This window comes from Oryctolagus cuniculus, chromosome 1 (genome assembly GCF_051225735.1).
Source record: "Oryctolagus cuniculus isolate XC-2025 breed Fujian yellow rabbit chromosome 1, ASM5122573v1, whole genome shotgun sequence".
NCBI lineage: Eukaryota > Metazoa > Chordata > Mammalia > Lagomorpha > Leporidae > Oryctolagus > Oryctolagus cuniculus.
Window position 1 is genome coordinate 231,167,076 of NC_142867.1, and position 19,602 is coordinate 231,186,677.

General features: G+C 53.5%; 1 protein-coding gene across 5 annotated transcripts in view; it reads left to right on the forward strand.

Moving 5' to 3' along the window:
- The window catches only part of GARNL3 (GTPase activating Rap/RanGAP domain like 3), a 162,051-nt gene that overhangs the window by 93,410 nt on the left and 49,039 nt on the right, over window positions 1–19,602 (forward strand). For all 5 annotated transcript variants that reach the window (XR_016225287.1, XM_051854945.3, XM_051854951.3 and 2 more), the window contains 4 exons: window positions 8,151–8,215; window positions 10,785–10,848; window positions 15,176–15,202; window positions 19,422–19,497. Coding sequence is in view for 4 of the 5 variants with exons in the window: in XM_051854945.3 (XP_051710905.3) it covers window positions 8,151–8,215; window positions 10,785–10,848; window positions 15,176–15,202; window positions 19,422–19,497 (232 nt within the window). In the remaining variant the exon portion in view is untranslated. The remainder of the gene's footprint in view (window positions 1–8,150; window positions 8,216–10,784; window positions 10,849–15,175; window positions 15,203–19,421; window positions 19,498–19,602) is intronic.

Consider the following 19,602-nt stretch of genomic DNA (forward strand, 5'->3'; position numbering starts at 1 on the left):
TCTGTCCTGGTTGTCCCTCTTCCAGGCCAGCTCTCTGCTGTGGCCTGGGATTGCAGTGGAGGATGGCCCAAGTGCTTGGGCCCTGCACCCGCATGGGAGATCAGGAAAAGCACCTGGCTCCTGCCTTCAGATCAGCGCGATGCGCCGGCCACGGCGGCCATTGGAGGGTGAACCAACGGCAAAAGAAAGACCTTTCTCTCTGTCTCTCTCTCTCTCACTGTCCACTCTGCCTGTCAAAAATAAATAAATAAATAAATAAAAATAAGGGGAAAGCTCTGGGCCATAGCACAAAGGGCGAGGAGGGGTAAAGCTATTCCATTAAGTGAGATCTTGTTTGAAAAGCCACTTTTGCCCAGTATCCCAGACCATCAGATCTTAAATTGCCTAAAGCACAACACATTTGACTCATTTTTTTTTTAAGATTTATTTATTTATTTGAAAGGCAGAGCTACAGAGAGGCAGAGGCAGAGAGGGAGAGAGAGAGAGAGTGAGGTCTTCCATCCGCTGGTTCACTCCACAAATGGCCGCAATGGCAAGAGCTGAGCCGATCCAAAGCCAGGAGCTTCTTCCCAGTCTCCCATGTGGGTGCAGGGGCCCAAGGACTTGGGCCATCTCCTACTGCTTTCCCAGGCCATAGCAGAGAGCTGGATCGGAAGTGGAGCAGCCGGGTCTCAAACCGGCACCCATATGGAATGCCTGCACTGCAGGCGGCGGCTTTACCCGCTACACCACAGCACTGGCCCCCACATTTTACTCTTGAATTGGTGAGGACAGTGTACGATTTAAAAGTAGTAAACAAATCCTGCTCAGAAACTGCTGATCCTGCTAGTTGGTGGTCTGACTTTCTGGGGACAATTGTTGACATCAGTATTTAAATAAGTGCATGCTGGTTTTGATCTCTGCTCCATGGTGTACCAAAAAAATTCCAATGTAACTATGTATAACTATATCTAGAAAAGAGATAATGTAGAAATTTAAAGATAGAATAATTTGATTTTTATGAGATATATTTACAAATATACACATGTGTGTACTTACATATACACCCTCATTTTTGTGTAACTTCAAAAAAAAAACCGAATTTCCAAGGACCACTACACAGTGAACTGTGGTTAGGAACTTTTTATACTGACTTAAAATAGGGGTCGGCTCTGTGGCATAGCGGGTAAAGCCGCTGCCTGCAGTGCTGGCATCCCATATGAGTGCCGGTTCAAGTCCTGGCTGCTCCACTTATGATCCAGCTCTCTGATACGGCTTGGAGAAACAGTAGAAGATGGCCCAAGTCCTTGGGCCCCTGCACCCATGTGGGAGACCCGGAGGAAGCTCCTGGCTCCTGATCGGCGCAGCTCCGGCCACTGTGGCCAATGTAATAACAATAACATTTAATATTTGTTGAGCACTTACTACATGCCAAGAACTACCCTAAGTCCTGCAAATGCATTATCTCCATGGACGCTCTTGCCGTCAGGGAGATCAAATGACGCGGCCAAGACAAAGACCGGGAAAACCTAGGCCTGAGGGGCTGAGCCCCCGCCACTGTGTAACACCAGCTCTGTGTGCAAAGCCTCTCCCAGACTCTGAGCTCCTGAGAGTCAGGAGCATGCCTGCTTGTGCTCAGTGTCCCTACCACTGCTGCAGTGCCTGGCACATGGTGGGAGCTTGATAAATATCTATTGAACTAATTACTCAATGACACCAAAGTCCAGCTAAACCTCTGTGCCTAAAAGCTTCCATGGTATGCCTCAGAAATTTTTGTTTCCTAAAGCAACTTTTTTTTCTGACAGGCAGAGTGGACAGTGAGAGAGAGAGACAGAGAGAGGGTCTTCCTTTTTCCATTGGCTCACCCTCCAATGGCCGCCGCGGCCGGTGGGCAGAGGCCGGCACACTGCGCTGATCCGAAGGCAGGAGCCAGGTGCTTCTCCTGGTCTCCCATGGGGTGCAGGGCCCAAGCACAGCAGAGAGCTGGCCTGGAAGAGGGGCAACCGGGACAGAATCCGGCGCCCCGACCTGGACTAGAACCCGGTGTGCCGGCGCCGCAAGGCAGAGGATTAGCCTATTGAGCCGCGGCGCCGGCCACCCTGAAGCAACTTTAAGGGTAAAAAAAAAAAAATCCATCTGATGTAAAGTCCTACTCATGAAATTATTTCCTGCAGGGAAATTTTGGCACTGCCGCCTTCCAAAGTCTGTCTCTGGGGGTCAGTCCCACGTTCAGCACAACTCTACTGCAAGCCAAGTTCACATGACAGCTTAGGGAGATGGTGGTGGGGAACTGTGTGTGCCTTTCTCCGGAGTGCACGCATCATGGTCTTCTCATTACTCCCCTAGTGGGAAGTGACAGTGCCTTCTTCCAAAGCCTCTTATCTCCTGCACCAGGCACGCTGTTTTCTGGCCTACTTTTTAAAGCAATGTATTTGTTTAATGTCTGTTGGTTACAGTATTCCTGCCTCTCTGGGTTCAGAATTCTCTCTCGGGGGACAAAGAATCAGTCTTTCCCATTTCTTTGCTTCAACTTGATGGTTGAGGACAGGGGGAGAGGTTTGACGGGGCCTCGGGGTGGCAGAAGAGGACCTTGGAGCCACACAGGCCGCCCCGCTTCCTGCTTTCTTGTGTGTTGTGGCTGATCTGACCAGTGACCACTGAGTCATTCTGATTCTTATGGGTCATGGGAAGCACCCGCCCGTGACGCCCAGGGAACAGCCATTGGCTGCTTGGGGAGTCACTCCAGCCTGATCCCAGGTCTCCGCTATTCTCTGGACCTCTCAGAAGCTCTGCCTCCCACCTGCAAGCCACGGGTCGGATGGGAGGAGGCAGGACCTTTGCCTCAGGCCAAAGTCTGGACTCTGCCTGGTCATCAGCACTTGCAGCTACTGAGTCACTGCCCCTCACCATCAGCCTGTGCAAAGAAGCAGGTGCCGCACAGCCCTAAGGTTCCCGGGAAAGGCCATGCCTGGGACGCGGCCTCAGGGCCTCCCGATCTTAACTTGCAGCATCTCCCCGCCTCCCTTCAAGGCACCGGAATCGAGGTCCTGGCCCCTAAGCCCTTGGCCTCCCTGCCATCTTCCTTCCTTCTCCTTCCACAGGAGCAGGAAAGGGTAGGCTTCTGCCTTTTGAGAATGGATTTTCTCAACGTCATATCTTCCCCCTCCGGGAAGTAAGTCACCTCACCTCCTTACCCGAGACTGGGCCAGGGAGAGAGGGGCAGGTGCAGGGGTAATAGCCGTTTGTTTCCATTTGCAAAGAGATCGCCTTTATCTCATTATAAAGTGTGGTCTGCACTCTGAGGACAAAGCTGGGGATGGCACAGGAGATGGGAGCACTTCCTGAAGGGGTGTCATCTAGAGAGACCAGAGGAAGGGACGGCAGCGGGACGTGTTCCAGGCAGAAGGGAGGACAGGGCGGACAGACACGGAGTGCTCTCTGCTGTCACTCCTGGCTGCCATTAGAGATGCCAGGGGGTGGGATTTCACCCCAGGCCCACTGTGAAGGCAGCAGGGCCGGGCCCCTCCTTCATGCAAAGCCTCTTTCCTAGACCCTCAGTTACGTGTCTGGAGCGGGTGAAGTGTTTGTTCCCAGATACAAGATGAAGAGCTGAATAGGTGTGGGGAACTGAGAAAGCAAAGCAGAACACTGGCCTCAGAGTCCTTACTGAGGCCCCCTGCCCCAAGACGGGTGCTGGAGGCTGTGGGACACCCGAGGGCCTCGGCCCTCTCACCCCTACCGTGAGCTCCCGTTCTGACCGGTTATAACAGTCAGAAAAATGCAGCAGTACAGCAGTGCATCACCCAGCTTTACACGGCCCTGCACATCCCCACTGGGTTTCTTCCAAACACGAAGAAAAGACTTTAAAAAAAAGGATTCATGCTTTTGGAAAAATTCCATCCAGAAAATACAGCGAGTAAAAAAGAATCCGGTGACTAAGAGATCATTCACAGCCCCCCCTAAGACCCAGGGCCGTGCACACACCTGCACGCACACTCACCTGCACACACACTCACCTGCACACCTGCACGCACACACCTGCACGCACACACCTGCACGCACACACACCTGCACGCACACACACCTGCACACACACACACCTGCACGCATACTCACCTGCATGCACACACACCTGCACACACACTCACTTGCACGCACACACACCTGCACACACACACACCTGCACGCATACTCACCTGCATGCACACACACCTGCACACACACACACCTGCACACACACTCACTTGCACTCACACACACCTGCACGTGCACACACCTGCACGCACACACACCTGCACACACACACACCTGCACACACACTCACTTGCACGCACACACACCTGCACGCACACACACCTGCACGCACACTCACCTGCATGCACACACACCTGCACACACACTCACTTGCACGCACACACACCTGCACACACACACACCTGCACGCATACTCACCTGCATGCACACACACCTGCACACACACACACCTGCACACACACTCACTTGCACTCACACACACCTGCACGCACACACACCTGCACACACACACACCTGCACGCATACTCACCTGCACACACACACACCTGCACACACACTCACTTGCACGCACACACACCTGCACACACACACACCTGCACGCATACTCACCTGCACACCTGCACGCACACACCTGCACGCACACTCACCTGCACACCTGCACGCACACACCTGCACGCACACACACCTGCACACACACACACCTGCACACACACTCACTTGCACACACACACACCTGCACACACACTCACTTGCACTCACACACACCTGCACGTGCACACACCTGCACGCACACACACCTGCACACACACACACCTGCACGCATACTCACCTGCACACACACACACCTGCACACACACTCACTTGCACGCACACACACCTGCACACACACACACCTGCACGCATACTCACCTGCACACCTGCACGCACACACCTGCATGCACACACACCTGCACGCACACACACCTGCACACACACACCTGCACGCACACTCACTTGCATGCACACACACCTGCACGCATACTCACCTGCATGCACACACACCTGCACACACACTCACTTGCACGCACACACACCTGCACACACACACACCTGCACGCATACTCACCTGCATGCACACACACCTGCACACACACACCTGCACACACACTCACTTGCACGCACACACACCTGCACACACACACACCTGCACGCATACTCACCTGCATGCACACACACCTGCACACACACACACCTGCACACACACTCACTTGCACTCACACACACCTGCACGTGCACACACCTGCACGCACACACACCTGCACACACACACTCACCTGCACGCACACTCACCTGCACACACACACACCTGCACACACACTCACCTGCTACCTAAGCCAGGCGAAGGGAGGTCAGCGCTGCCGTGTCCTGCCCGTGCACGCGCTTGACCCCCTCGTTTGATGGCCCCGCTGGAAAACAAACCCTCTGACTTGAATGCTGACTCTGGAAAGCTACGAGGCGCTGGAGATGGAGAGAAAGGCCTTGACCAGTTTGCAGTGAAGAAAACGCAAATCCTCTGTCTCCAGGTTTCATAGCCCCAGAGGCCACGGAGGAAGGTGGTGTTGTCTCCCGCTCCACACGCTCTTGCTCGAGCCGGTGAGCGTGTGGGAGGTGGGCAGTGGCCACTGAGGAGCAGGGCCACAAGCAGAACTCGGGTCTCATGGCTGGCATCTGTGGAATTTGCTAACACGCATTCCTATCCGAGTAGTCCTTCATACTGAGAAAAATGTTAAAATCTCCACACAGGTTACAAAAGAAGAAACTCAGCCTGGGTGCCTGCAGAAGGCTGGCTTCTAGCACAGGCTCCGTGCTTGGCTGCGGAGAGCCTGCTCCCTGCCTGCCTGCAGTGGGCATAGTGAGGCCTCCAGGGTGGAGACAGAAAGTCCTGCTCCCAAAAAGAGATTGGGAGGCCAATGTTGTGGCACAGTGGGCTCAGTGGCTGCCCAGAGCGCCAGCATCCCATATGGGCGGCGGTTGGAATCCCGGCTGCTGCACTTCCCGTCCAACTCCCTGCTAATGTGCCTGGGAAAGCAGCAGAGGATGGCCCAAGGGAGCTGTAAATGAAGGTGATGAGTGAACCAGCAGATGGAGGGTCTCTGTCTCTCTGTAACTCTGCCTTTCAAATAAATAAATCTTTAAAAACAAAGAGAAAGAAGGGAAAGGAAAGGGACTGTGGGCTTGAGAAGGTTGAAGAACTCTCCCAGGCCACTGTCCAGGCCTTTGGCAGCTATGTCCCCAAAACAAGAGAAAGTTCTACTTTTCTTTTTTTTTTTTTTTTTAAGATTTCTATATATTCACTTGAAAGTGAGAGTTACAGAGAGAGAGGTAGAAACAGAGAGAGAGAAAAAGAGGGAAAAACAGAGAGGGAGACCTTTATCTTCTGTTTCATTCCCTAGATGGAAGCCAGGAGCCAGGAGCTTGTTTGGGGTCTTCCACATGGAGGCAGGGGCCCAAGTACTTGGGCCATCCTCTGCTGCTCTCCCAGGCCTATTAGCAGGGAGCGGGACCAGCAGTGGAGCAGCCAGGACTTGAACCAGCGCCCCTGTGGCATGCCAGTGCTGCAGGTGGCAGCTTTACTTTACCTACTTTACCTGCTAGGCCACAACGCTCCCAAAAGTCCTACCTTCTTGTTTGCAGTTTCCTGCAAGAGGTGCCCAGACCCTTCCTTAGCTATTTGTGATGCCAACTCTATGATTGTTAGGAAGAGAGCTTTAACTGTGTGCCATGTGAAACTCCCTTTTGCTAACTGTAGTATAAATCCTTGGTGGATTGTGAATTGGTGTCCTCTCCTGTTTAGACAGTTAGAAGGAGAACAGCCGGCGCCTGCCCTGGGTGTCTTGAACGTGGGACTGTGTCGTTCCCTTCTCAGTCAGTGCGCGTTCTCTGGGTGCTTCCTAGAGTTAGACACAGCGGTACTCCTGGAGCGAGGAGGAAATCCGCCTTAAATTAAAGCAATATATATTGGGCCAGTGCTGTGGCGCAGCGGGCTAACGCCCTGGCCTGAAGTGCCACCATCCCATGTGGGCGCCAGTTCAAGACCTGGCTGCTCCACTTCTGATCCAGCTTTCTGCTATGGCCTGGGAAAGCAGTGGAAGGTGGCCCAAGTCCTTGGGCCACTGCACCCACGTGGGAGACCTGGAAGAAGCTCCTGGCTCCTGGCTTCAGATTGGCGCAGCTCCGGCCGTGTGGCCATCTGGGGAGTGAACCAGCAGGTGGAAGACCTCTCTCTCTCTCTCTCTCTGCCTCTCCTTCTCTCTGTGTGTAACTCTGACTTTCAAGTAAAATAAATAAAAAAATTAAAAAAAAAAACAATATATAGAAAGGCACACATTATGAAAACCTGTCTAAGCCGGCGCCGCGGCTCACTAGGCTAATCCTCCACCTTGTGGCGCCGGCACACCAGGTTCTAGTCCCGGTCAGGGCGCCAGATTCTGTCCTGGTAGCCCCTCTTCCCGGCCAGCTCTCTGCTGTGGCCAGGGAGTGCAGTGGAGGATGGCCCAAGTGCTTGGGCCCTGCACCCCATGGGAGACCAGGAGAAGTACCTGACTCCTGCCATCAGATCAGCGCGGTGCGCCGGCCGCGGCGGCCATTGGAGGGTGAACCAATGGCAAAGGAAGACCTTTCTCTCTGTCTCTCTCTCTCACTGTCCACTCTGCCTGTCAAAAAAAAAAAGAAAGAAAGAAAAAGAAAAAAGAAAGCCTGTCTAGATTCAGGTGGTACGTAATTCAAAGTCTCTGACTTGGAAACACTACATCTGGGTCCCGTTGAGCGTGCGGAGACTGTTTCCTTAGGGTCTCCGAGGCTTACCTGATTTCTCAGCTCAGAGACCTGGTTTTGATGGAACGTCTGCTCCCCACAGTCACTCGGACGATGAAGTCCCGGATGGTGGAGAGTCAGGCTCGGATCCGTAGATGCTGGGGAGAGGGCGACAGTGGAAGATGCTGTCAGATTTTTCCCAGTGTTATGCATGTTTATTCCAGTACATGCCTCTCAGAGAGGAAGGAGGAAGACTAGACAGGCCTTCCTTCCTCTCACCTGAGGTCCTCTGACAGACGGAAGTTGCCAGCTCCCTCACTGATGTGGTGCTTCCACTTTTCCAGGGTACCCAGAAAATATGCCTTCCCTACAGTCCCACAAAAACTCTGTCTGTGAAGTCCATCTTAAGGTGAGTACTGAGGGGTCGGAGCCCCACACCACACGTCGCAGGCCTCTGCACACTGTTTCGTTTGGCCATTCTGATGGCAGCTCCCCAATTCGTGCCGTGACTGTGTGCGCCTGGCGCCCCCGCGGTGCCCCCACAAGGCAAGGACCGGTGCTGCCCCAGCTCACTGCTGAGGACAACAGTCACCTGCTGGATTTTTGCTGCATTCACTCAGATACTTTGGTTTTATAGAGGAAATCAAGAAATATTTTTTCTTTCGTGTTTCTTTCTACTTTGAAATAGAAACCCAGACGTCAGCAAAGGCTTCTCTAGGAAGAATGTGCTCATTCTCCACCAAACAGGAGGTGGGCTGAGGAGAACATCGGCCGCCCCCTGCTCACGTCCCACCGTCCCCCCTAACCTCTCCCGGGGACGCCACCACTCACATCCTGTCTTGCTTTGTCACCAGCTAAGACGTGGGGTCACAGTCACTGGGAGCGTTCTCTCAGTAAACCTTGAACATGGCTCCTTACCACCCGCGTTCCAGGCAGCAGGTGTGGGCGCATCGGAGAGGTGAAGGATTCGACGAGGCTCTCACAGCTGGGATTCCAGCTGAGGTCCATGGGCCCCAGAGTTCGGGCTGTTAACCACTAACGCCGAATCCTGGCGGGGAAGGGCTCATGCCAGGGCCCGGCAGTTTCCTGTCCGCTCCAGTGCAGCTGGGTGGTGGCAGGAGTGTGCTTGTGTGTCCCCAGGTCACACACAGCATCACTCGCACTCCTCGGAGGGGAGGGACTTGACTCGGTGCAGAGTTGCTCCTGGCTGGCTAAATGGCACCGCGATTCAGAAGCAGGGGCTCCAGTCCCATTTCCAAGCTTCATTTGATCTCCAGGTCGCAGATCTCCTCCTGTCTTTCCTCCTGTGCTGGCTGCAGCTGAGTTAACCAAGCATGGGCAAAGAGGTGTCTAGTTTTTTTGAGCACAGAAACATGCTGCTGTTTCTCGGGGCTTTGTATTTTAACTTTCTCTGAGACAGTATTTTCAACTGTGCTAGCTTGGATTTCTGTGACTCTTTTTTGCCCTAATAAGAAGTTACTCCAGCCTCTTTCTTCTTTATGTTTAAAGATGAGACACATTAAAAAATTGCAAAAATGCTAAAAAAATATGAGATATGTGATACAGCAGGATTTGCTTTCCCAGCTACCATTCACAGCCAAAGCAAATTTTAAAGATGTGGAAAAATGAAGATTTCTACATTTTCTACAGTAAAAGGAAGACTATCTTGTAATGAGCATGAACTTAAAAACTTAAAAAATTAAAATAGAAATACTATGGAGACAGATAAACCTGGACTCATTTAACATCACAGCCTCAATTTCCTCATCCTTAAATTGGGCTTAAAGTGGTACTTGCCTCATAGGGGCCAAATGAGATAGTCCATGAAGAGCACATGGCGGGGGCCTGGCTCATGGCGGGGGGGCTGGCTCATGGCAGGGGGCCTGGCTCGTGGCGGGTCCTGGCTCATGGAGGGGAGCCTGGCTCGTGGTGGAGCCTGGCTCATGGCGGGGGGCCTGGCTCGTGGCAGGGGGCCTGGCTCGTGGTGGAGCCTGGCTCATGGAGGGGAGCCTGGCTCGTGGCGGGGGAGGCCTGGTGTGTGGTGGGGGGAGGCCTGGTGTGTGGCAGGGGGAGGCCTGGCTCATGGCGGGGGGCCTGGCTCGTGGCAGGGGCCTGGTGCGTGGCGGGGGGAGGCCTAGTGTGTGGCAGGGGGAGGCCTGGCTTGTGGCAGGGGGACCTGGCTCGTGGTGGGGGGCCTGGTGCATGGCGGGGGGAGGCCTGGCTTGTGGCGGGAGGCCTGGCTGTGGCAAGGGGAGGCCTGGCTCGTGGCGGGGGGGGCCTGGCTCCTGGCAGGGAGAGGCCTGGCTCGTGGCGGGGGGCATGTGGTGCGTGGTGTGGGGAGGCCTGGCTTGTGCCGGGGGCCTGGCTTGTGGCAGGGGGCAGCCTGGCTTGTGGCAGGGCCTGGCTCGTGGCCGGGGGGGCCTGGCTCGTGGCGGGGGCTCTGTGAAGGTTAGTTCCTGCGGCTGGCCGTTGCCTTTCTCTGATGGACATTGGAATCCAGATGAAGGGGCCTTAGAGGTGTCTAGTTGGGCTTCCTTGTTTTACCTCTAGAAGAACTTTAGGAAATAATGTTGCTTGTGCAGAGGACCCGGTGCCAAAATGTCTTGTTTAGGGCGACCTTTTGCCCTGAGTGGCAGAGGAATTGCCAGAGGAAGGCAGAAACGGCAGAGAATTGAATTTCATCGTTTTCCTGTTAAATAAAAATCAGTCTGGAAGACGAATCGAGGTGGCCTGGAACAGATGCTGCTGCTCCCTCCCTGCCTCTCTCGTGACACGGGTGAACACGCGTGCCGCCCGCGGCCTCCACACGCATTCGTGCGTCACTCACTTGGGGGTTTGTTCTCCCGTGTGCCGGGCCCTCCAGGAGTGCAGCTGCGACTTCCTAGGCACTGTCGCTTGGCTTCTGTGGACAGCTGGGGCTGCTTCCACGTTGTGTCGCTTCCCTCCCACTGCAGCTCACTCTGTCCGTTCTGTTTCAGTGCCATGAATCTGGACAAATTTGAGAAAGGCCCCAGGGAGATTTTTCATCCTGAGATACAAAAGGTAACGGGAAATTTCATGCTTCGTGATTGCAGGGAATCCATCCCCGTGTTAGGCGAGAACTGCGAGCGTCGGGGGCTCTGAGTCTAGGGTACGGAGCCAGGGCGCTTGCACAGTTTTACACGCGCTGTCCGGGGCGGGGAAGCTCGCGCCTGAGGTTCTGCCTCTCTGCGTCTGCAGTGGGGCCTGGGAATCTGCGTTTCCAGCTCCATGTGGTCCTCGATCCGTGAGCTGAGAGACGGAGCATGTACCGGAAAGATCTCACTGGCATAAAGCCAGTCTTTTTCCTGAGTGCTGCAGAAATGTGTAGAATGGGAGTGAGATTTTCCAAACTTGGGAAAATACGAAGCATGGTCCCTGAGCTCCCACTCATGCCGAACACTGGGCTGGCTGCCCCCAAGAATAAGCAACCTGTGGCAATCAGCCCTGTGTTCTTGGGACTTAATGCTGTTAAGGAAGAACAGTCTGTCTTGGGAGAAAAACAAAGAGTTTTGATTCATACCCTAGATAACAGTTCATCTGAAGAATGTCAACCACACTCCTGTCTTGCAGTTGTAATCAGTCTGGCCTCGAAAGCTTCCCTGGGTACCTCCAGTTTTAGCCATGCCTGGAGGGGCGCCAGTCACAGGTCACAAACGCGGTTCAGGGAGCTGGGCCCAGTGTGCAGGGCAGCAGCAGTGAGGCAGCTGGGATTCTGTCCTGGAGGCTGCAGGAGCCCCTGGGGTCTTTCGCAGGGGCTGTGTGCAAAAGGCTGCGTCCCAGGGAACACGGAGGGTGGGCGGAGCGCGAGGAATCTTGGCTTCGGTACCTTTAAGGCGCGGCAGGCTTTCCGAATGAGGGTGTTGCCTATCAGCTTAGGAGGCGGTGACTCCCCAAGCCTTCTGTTTCCATGTGCTTTTTGAAACAGTCCTCCCACCGTGTCCCGAGCCCAGAGCAACTCAAGCTTAAAACTGCGTGTGTGCAGTTAAACCTTAAGCACCTTCAGACCACACTATGCTCAAAAGTGATTCTTTAAAGCAAACTTTAAAACAAATTGGAGTTATAAATATGGCAGTACCAGCATGCCTTTCTCATCTCATTCACATAGATTATCATTCCTAATCCTTTGCTGCTTCAAGTCTGGGTGTGACCAAGCTGCTCTCCAGACACGGCCCCCAAACCCCCCCAGCCAGCTCTGCAGTGCTTCCTCCTATCTCGTGCCTCCGAGCCATGCCCTCAGCAGAGCTTGGCTTGGTCCCTGTCTGCTTTCTCTTCTCCACAACATAGACAAGAGGCAGACATTCAGTGCAGTGGTTCAGCTGCCGTTCGAGACACTGGCATCCCATGTTGGGGTGCCTGGGTTCAAATCCTGACTCTGCTCCCAGCTTCCTGCATACCCTGGGAGGCAACAAGTGATGGCTCCAGTGTGTGACTCCCTGCCACTCACATGGGAAAGCCACACCCAGTTCCAGACTCCTGGTTTCAGCGTGGCCCAGCCCTGGCTGTAGTGAGCATCTGGGGAGAAGCTAGTAGATGAAAGACCTCCCTCTCTCTGTCAAAAGATTTATTTATTTATTTGAAAGTCAGAGTTACAGAGAGAGAGAAGGAGGAGCAGAGAGAGAGAGGAGAGGCAGAGGGGCCGGCGCTGTGGCACAGCGTGTTAACGCCCTGGCCTGAGTGCCAGCATCCCATGTGGGTGCTAGTTCTAGTCCCAGCTGCTCCTCTTCCGATCCAGCTCTCTGCTGAGGCCTGGGAAAGCAGAAGATGGCCCAAGTCCTCGGGCCCCTGCACCCACGTGGGAGACCCAGAAGAAGCTCCTGGCCCCTGGCTTCGGATCAGCACAGCTCCAGCCGTTGCGGCCAATTGGGGAGTGAACCAGAGGATGGAAGACCTCTTTCTCTGTCTCTCCTCTCTCTGTAACTCTGTCTTTCAAATAAATAAAGTAAATCTTTAAAAGAAAAAAGAAAGGAGAGGCAGAGAGAGAGGTCTTTCATCTGCTGGTTCACTCCCCAGTTGGCCACAATGGCCAGAGCTGTACCGATCTGAAGCCAGGAGTTTCTTCCGAGTCTTCCACGTGGGTACGGGCCATCTTCCACTGCTTTCCCAGGCCATAGCAGAGAGCTGGATGGGAAATGGAGCAGCTGGGACTTGAACCAGAGCCCATGTGGAATGCCAGCACTGCAGGTACTGCAGATGGCGGCTTTACCTGCCACACCACAGCATCGGCCCAGACCTCTCTCCCTCCCCACCTCTTTCTCTGTAATTCTGTCTTATAAATAATAAATAAATGAATAGGACAAGAAAACAAGATTCAGCAACCTTCTCCCTACTTACGTCATCACTCTGAGTCTGTTTTCAGCACCCAAAAGGTACTTTCAGGCTTTCCCTGCATTTGTGTTTTGACTTTTTCCCTTGACAAGGAACCATACATGAGCTCTCTCCTCCTCCTCTGTGTGTGTGTGTGTGTGTGTGTGAGCATTGCGTGTGCACATGTGTGCACCTCTGTGCCTGCAGTATTGCAGCTGCCGTCGAGTGTCTGTAGATTTCCCTCAGGAAGCCTTGAGCAGCAGCCTGTAGTGCAGGGGAGAGAATTCCTAAAACCACAGGATCCAAAGAGTAAACAGCATAAACCAACTTTATCATCAAGAGGAGAGCGCTTGGTGCTATTTAAGAATGCGTCTGGCTGTTGCACCACAGTACCATTTTTCTTGACCAAAATCTTTCTAGAAGCAATGCATGGTTGTGCTTGCTTTAAATGGACAGAGAAACATGGGGGGTCAAACCCAAGGGGGGGGTCTACCTGTTCCTTTCTGTTTCTCTCCATCAGCTTTGTTTCCAGACAGCGGTGGTATGATATAACTTTCCTAAACGATCAGGTATTTTATAAAAATCCATAGAGCTAAACTTGAATTTTTAAAGCATTTCTAGATTCTTTTTTAAGTGTGTGGAATATCACTCTCTCCCCAGTCCCATATTTCTGAAGAAAAAAAAAAAAATTCCCATCAAAAACAGTGCCAATGAGACTGTTGAGAAACACGTTACTGGCCTAAATGGTGCCTTCTGGGCTAAAATTGTCAACTGGGCAATGCGAAAAAATAAAAGGACGTAGGTCCTGCTCAGAGGTTCGGGGACAAGAATATTTAAAAGCCCGAATTGTGTTCAGTGGGACCCTGGCGGTCCAGGAGTGTCCCTTCTGAACACAAAAAGGGAAGGTGGCCTACGGCGAGCGTGACATCCTCCTGGCCTGGAGCCGAGGGGCTGGATGCGGGCCCAGGAGCTCAGCCAGGACTCCTGCTGCCGGGCTTGGGCTTCTTTGGCCTGGTGGACTGCGGAGCAGCCTCTAAACGAGGGCCGGGGCTGACAACACCTCCCAGCGCTGGCACCCGCTGGGCTCGTGGCTGCCAGGAAGTGGCAGGTGCGAGCGTTTCCTTCTCGCTCACTGCAGTGAGCGTGGAAGGAGCTGGCCCGGTCTTAGAGCTGGACACGAGATTCAGTGCGTGTGCTTCCTGCCACGTGACCCCAACCCAGACGCTGCCTCCCCTGCGGTGCGGGCCAGAGCCCTGAGAAAATCCAGAGCCGGGGAACGGGGCGTTTTCTGAGGAAACGCCTATGACCTGCAAATAGGAAGATGCCCTCCCGTGAAAGCTGGCTCCCTTTTTCTCAGAATTCAAATGGAATAAAGATGGCCGAGTTCTGCTTCGGAGGCTTTCTGTTAAGTAAAGTGGAGGTGTTGGCACCTCGCACGGTTCTTCAGGTTCCCCAGGCCTCCGGGAGACACGGAGAGCCTTGGGAAGAGGGAGCGTGTGGGTCCCTGCAGCCCGCCCTCTCCCCTCCACTCCTCCGCGTCATCTGATCAACCAGGAGGAGACTCGACGTAAATGAATTTACAGGTGCATGTAGGGGGTGACTGAGGGAGCGAACGTGGCAGTTGACTAAATCTGTTACCCACCAGGCCTTCCACACACAGTAACCTTCGCAGCAGTCAAGTCAGACCTTGGGCCACGGATAAGGAAACAGAGACCCACGCGGGCTAAAGGACTTGTTCCCAAACGCAGTTAAGGATGTGACAGGGCAGAAGGTCAAAGTCAGGATTATTTCTGCACACCGCTCCCTGGAGCTCTTAGGAAAGAGCCGCCTGCAGGAACCGAGTTAGTGGCAGGCGGGTGACGGGGAAAGTACAAAGAGTCTTGGCTTCTGCTTCTTTTTGTTGGTCTTTTTTCCCCCAAAAGAAAGTTCCCATAACCAACTTTCATTACTTTCAAGTTAAGCAATGTGGGTAAACTGAAGCTTGGCTGTGCACAAATTTCTCTCTGTTAAGCACGGACGTAACTTTTCCAACTTTATTTGACAGGACTTGCTGGTTCTTGAAGAACAAGAGGTGAGTGATTTGATGGAGACATTTGCTTCTGCTGCGCTCTGCCTCCGTGGGTGTACATGAGCCTCTCCCGTCACCACGTGTGCAGCCCCGTCTGTCAGGGGAACCTCCGCGTGGATTTGCACGGTGTGCGTCATAGTCCCCACCGCAACGCTACCGACAGGACATTTGCAAGACATAGCTCAGGGCTTTTTATGCAGCCAGCTGTAAAGATAGAACAATCGAACTACTTACATCTGCTCCAAAACATTCAGATGTTACCTTTGTGACCCGGGTAATGAGGTCTCCGTTCTCATCCAGTTAAAGCCAGGCGTCTGTGCCTCGGAGCAGGCTCTCCGTACGTAAAACGTCATAGTGACGTTTCCATTCGAAATAGTTGCCTAATAGAGGCAGATATCCAACAGGTTATCAGTAAGCGACCGGGTGAATCAGTGCTGCCTCCCAGTGAGGCCAGCGTCAGCTGTCCCAGTGTTCAGGCCTCTCTTCCTCCCACGGGCCATGTCTAATGCACCTCACATCCCACTGGCACTTCTTCCTAGATCATCCCTACTCCAGACTCTTCCCCGTGCCGCCTCTCAGCACGATGACGCTGCCCCCTCACCGCTGTCCTGGGCCGCGCAGTCTCCTGCTGCTGCTCCCTCCCCGGCCTCGGCCCCTTGCCTGTTTTCCACTCAGCACCAAGCGGTCCTTTTACGACATCAGGTCCTCCCTCTGCTCCGAGCTCCAGTGACTTTCCATCCTGGGGCGGGCATTGTGTGCAGTGTTTAAGCCGCTGCTCGAGCAGTGACATCCCATTTCAGAGAGCAGCTTTGGGTCCCAGCTACTTCATTTCCCATCCAGCTCCTGCTGAATTGCCTGGGAAGGCAGTAGATGAGGGCTCAAGTAACTGGGGCCCTGCATCCACGTGGGAGACCTGGATGGGGTTCCTGGCTCCTGGCTTCAGCCTGGCTGTTGAGGCCATTTGGGGAATGAACCATCCAGAGAAAGATCTTTCTCTCTGTCACTGTGCCTTTCAAATAAGTGAACAAATCTTTTTTTAAAGAAACGTGAGGCACTGAATCCTCCCCCTGCCCGCCAGGGCCCGCGTGGTCTGGGCCTGCAGCCTCGCTGGTCGTATGCCCCAGGCCGACTGCACTGCCGTCCTCATCCCTCTGCCCGCTCGGAAGGAGCCTGTCACTCCCGCCGCCAGGGCACCTGCCCGCAGGGCTCCTCGCGGCACACGTGCACTCTGCCTCCGAGACCTCTGCTCACAGAGGCCTTCCCCTGCCTCACCCTCGGCCCCCATTCCTCTGTTTTGCTTTTCTTCTTAATCCTGGTATTTTTATTCACTTGTATAGTGTCTGTCCCTCCACAAGAACCCAACCACCAGGAGCAGGGCCTTCCTGTTCTGTGTTCACTGCTTAGCCTCAGGTCCTGCAGCAGTGCACACAGAGGGCACAGAGGAAATGTTGGTTGAACAAAGGAAATTAATAAATTGTGAAATGTCTCGAAGCCACGAAAGAGTGAAGTGGACTGCTGTGGTCAGAAAATCCATATGTAGAAACCTGGTCTCCAGGATGGGCCTTGTAGCGCAGGGGGTTAAGTTGCTGCTTGGGACACTGATGTCCCGTAGTGGAGTGCCGGTTCGAGTCCCAGCTACTCCACTTCCAATCCAGCTTCCTGCCAGTGCATCCTGGGAGGCTGCAGCTGATGGTCCAAGTGCATGGGCCCCTGCTGCCCATCTGAGAGACCTGGTTCTTGAAGAACAAGAACTGAAGCCTGGCTCCTGGCTTCAGTCTGGTCTAGCCCTGGCTGTTGCAGGCATTTGGGAAGTGAACCAACAAATAGAAGATCTTTGTCTCTCTGCCTTTCAAACAAGATGAAAATAAGGAAATAAAATTTTGAAGAATATAGATGCAAGTTCAATAAAGGAATTACAGAGCCCGACATTGTGGCGCAGTAGATTAAGCCACCACCTACAATGCTGGCATTCCGTATCAGTTCAAGTCCTAGCTGCTCTGCTTCTGATCCATCTCCCTCCTAATGCTCCTGGGAAGACAGTGGAGATGGCCCAAGTACTAGGACCCCCGACACCCTTGGAGTTCCAGGCTCCTGGCTTCAGCCTGACCCAGCCCCAGCCATTGCAGCCACTTGGGGAGTGAACCAGTGAATGGAAGATCTCTTTCTGTCTCTGTTACTCTGCCTGTCAAATAAATTAATTAAATCCTTAAGTAAAAGAACTACGGGGTGTGAGTAGTACACCGAGAAGAATAAGCAGTGCTGTGAAGGAGAGGATTGTGGGAAGTGTGGCCTTATACCCAGAGATCAGGAAAGGCCTCTGTGGAAATTGACAGTGGCGCCAAGGCCTACCTGAGACAAGGAGCTGGAAAAAGCTCTCGGGCAGAGATCAGCTGGAAGTGCCCTCCCCCAGCCTAACCGTGTGAAAGCGACCATGACTGTCCCTTGGGTGTGCTGTGGGCTGAAAGATGTTTAGAAAAAGCCAAGTTTCAGACTCGTGGAGTTTCAGATTCTTAATTCCTCCAGGTCCAGCTGTCCTGAATCTAGGCATTGTGCCTTAACCTCCCAAGTCTGACCAGTGCTTTAAACACCTGTGTTCCCTGTCGGCCCTCGACTGACCACTCTGAATTCCTCAGTCCAGTGATGGGCCAACAGCCATGCAGAGAGGCCACCTCTCTTCCAACACCGTATTTTTTAAAAAGATTTATTTATTGATTTGAAAGGCAGAGTTTTGTTTTGTTTTGTTTTGTTTGTTGTTGTTGTTGTTGTTGTTTTGACAGGTAGAGTGGATAGTGAGAGAGACAGAGAGAAAGGTCTTCCTTTACCATTGGTTCACCCTCCAATGGCCGCTGCGGCTGGCGCGCTGCAGCCGGCGTACCGCACTGCTCCGAAGCCAGGAGCCAGGTGCTTCTCCTGGTCTCCCATGCGGGTGCAGGGACCAAGCACTTGGGCCATCCTCCACTGCACTCCCGGGCCACAGCAGAGAGCTGGACTGGAAGAGGAGCAACTGGGGCAGGATCCAGCACCCCAACCAGGACTAGAACCCAGTATGACGGTGCCGCAGGCAGAGGATTAGCCTATTGAGCTGTAGTGCCGGCCAGAAAGGCAGAGTTTTAAATATATATATATAGAGAGAGAGGGAGAGAGAGAAAGGAAGAGACAGATTTTCCATCCATTGATTCACTCCCTAGATGGCAGCAATGGCCAGGGCTGGGACAGACCAAAGCCAGGAGCCAGGATCTTCATCCAGGTCTCCCACGTGGGTGGCAGGGGCCCAAACACTTGGACCGTCCTCCACTGCTTATCCCAGGCCACTAACAGAGCTGGGTCGGAAGTGGAGCAGCCAGGGCATGAACCGGTGCTCATATTGGATGCCAGCATTGCAAACAGTGGCCTTGCTCTGTGTGCCACAACGCCGGCCCCCAACATCAGATTTCTTGTTGTTGTTGTTATGAAATATTGCAACGTACAGAGGAGTATGGAGAATAATGTAATGAAGATCTATAAATACGTTGCCCAGCTTAAGGAAAAGGAAAAACAAAAATACAAGTGAGACCCTGTTTCCCGCTCACTGACCCCATTCCTCCCTTCCCTGCGGAAGCTGCGATTTGTTCGGTGTTTATCACAGCCATGGGATTGGGTTTTAATTCCGTATGTAAAGTCGGACCCAGCTAGCGAGTGCTTGGCTTGCTGCTGCCACCCTCAGCACCCCCATCCCTGCCCTGCACATCTGCTTCGCGACTTCTTTAGATTAAGTATCTTCAGGAACTGGGGAAAATGAGCTTAGAGTGTAAAACGCTTACGGTTTCCATTTCTGTTTCTAAAAGAGTCCCCGAGCTGTCGGCCTCAGGCTGTCGCGTTCAGCCTGGAATGACAATGAGCCCTCCTCCTCTGCTGACTGGGCATGGCCTGCTGCTGGCCGTGACAGAAGACGGTGCGGGCGCTGTGGGTTCCTGCGACTCTTTCCAGCCCAGTTTGCCCCAGAGTGGACCTGGCATCCAACAGATGCCACCAGTAGCTCACATAAAAGCACACAGTCGCATCCATGAGCTATAGAAATGAAGGAAAGACTGTTGCTAATGTCGGTCAAAGTTAGGGTGGCCAGGAAGGAGGAGGAATCCCTCTGGGGGCTGCTGCCACCCCGCGTAACTCGCGTCACCTCTCACTGCTGTTTGTGCTCCGAGGACAAAATCAACTTTCTTACCTTTTGTTGTCTCACTGTAAGGGCTCTGTGAATTTCAAGTTTGGGGTTCTTTTTGCCAGAGACGGGCAGCTCACTGACGATGAAATGTTCAGCAATGGTGAGTGATCTCCCCTTTCCGCTAGCAGAAACCCTGCCCCGCTCGCCGCACGTGGCAGCCAGCGGGAGTCCCGACTGCACAGGCACACTTGCACAGAAGCTCAGA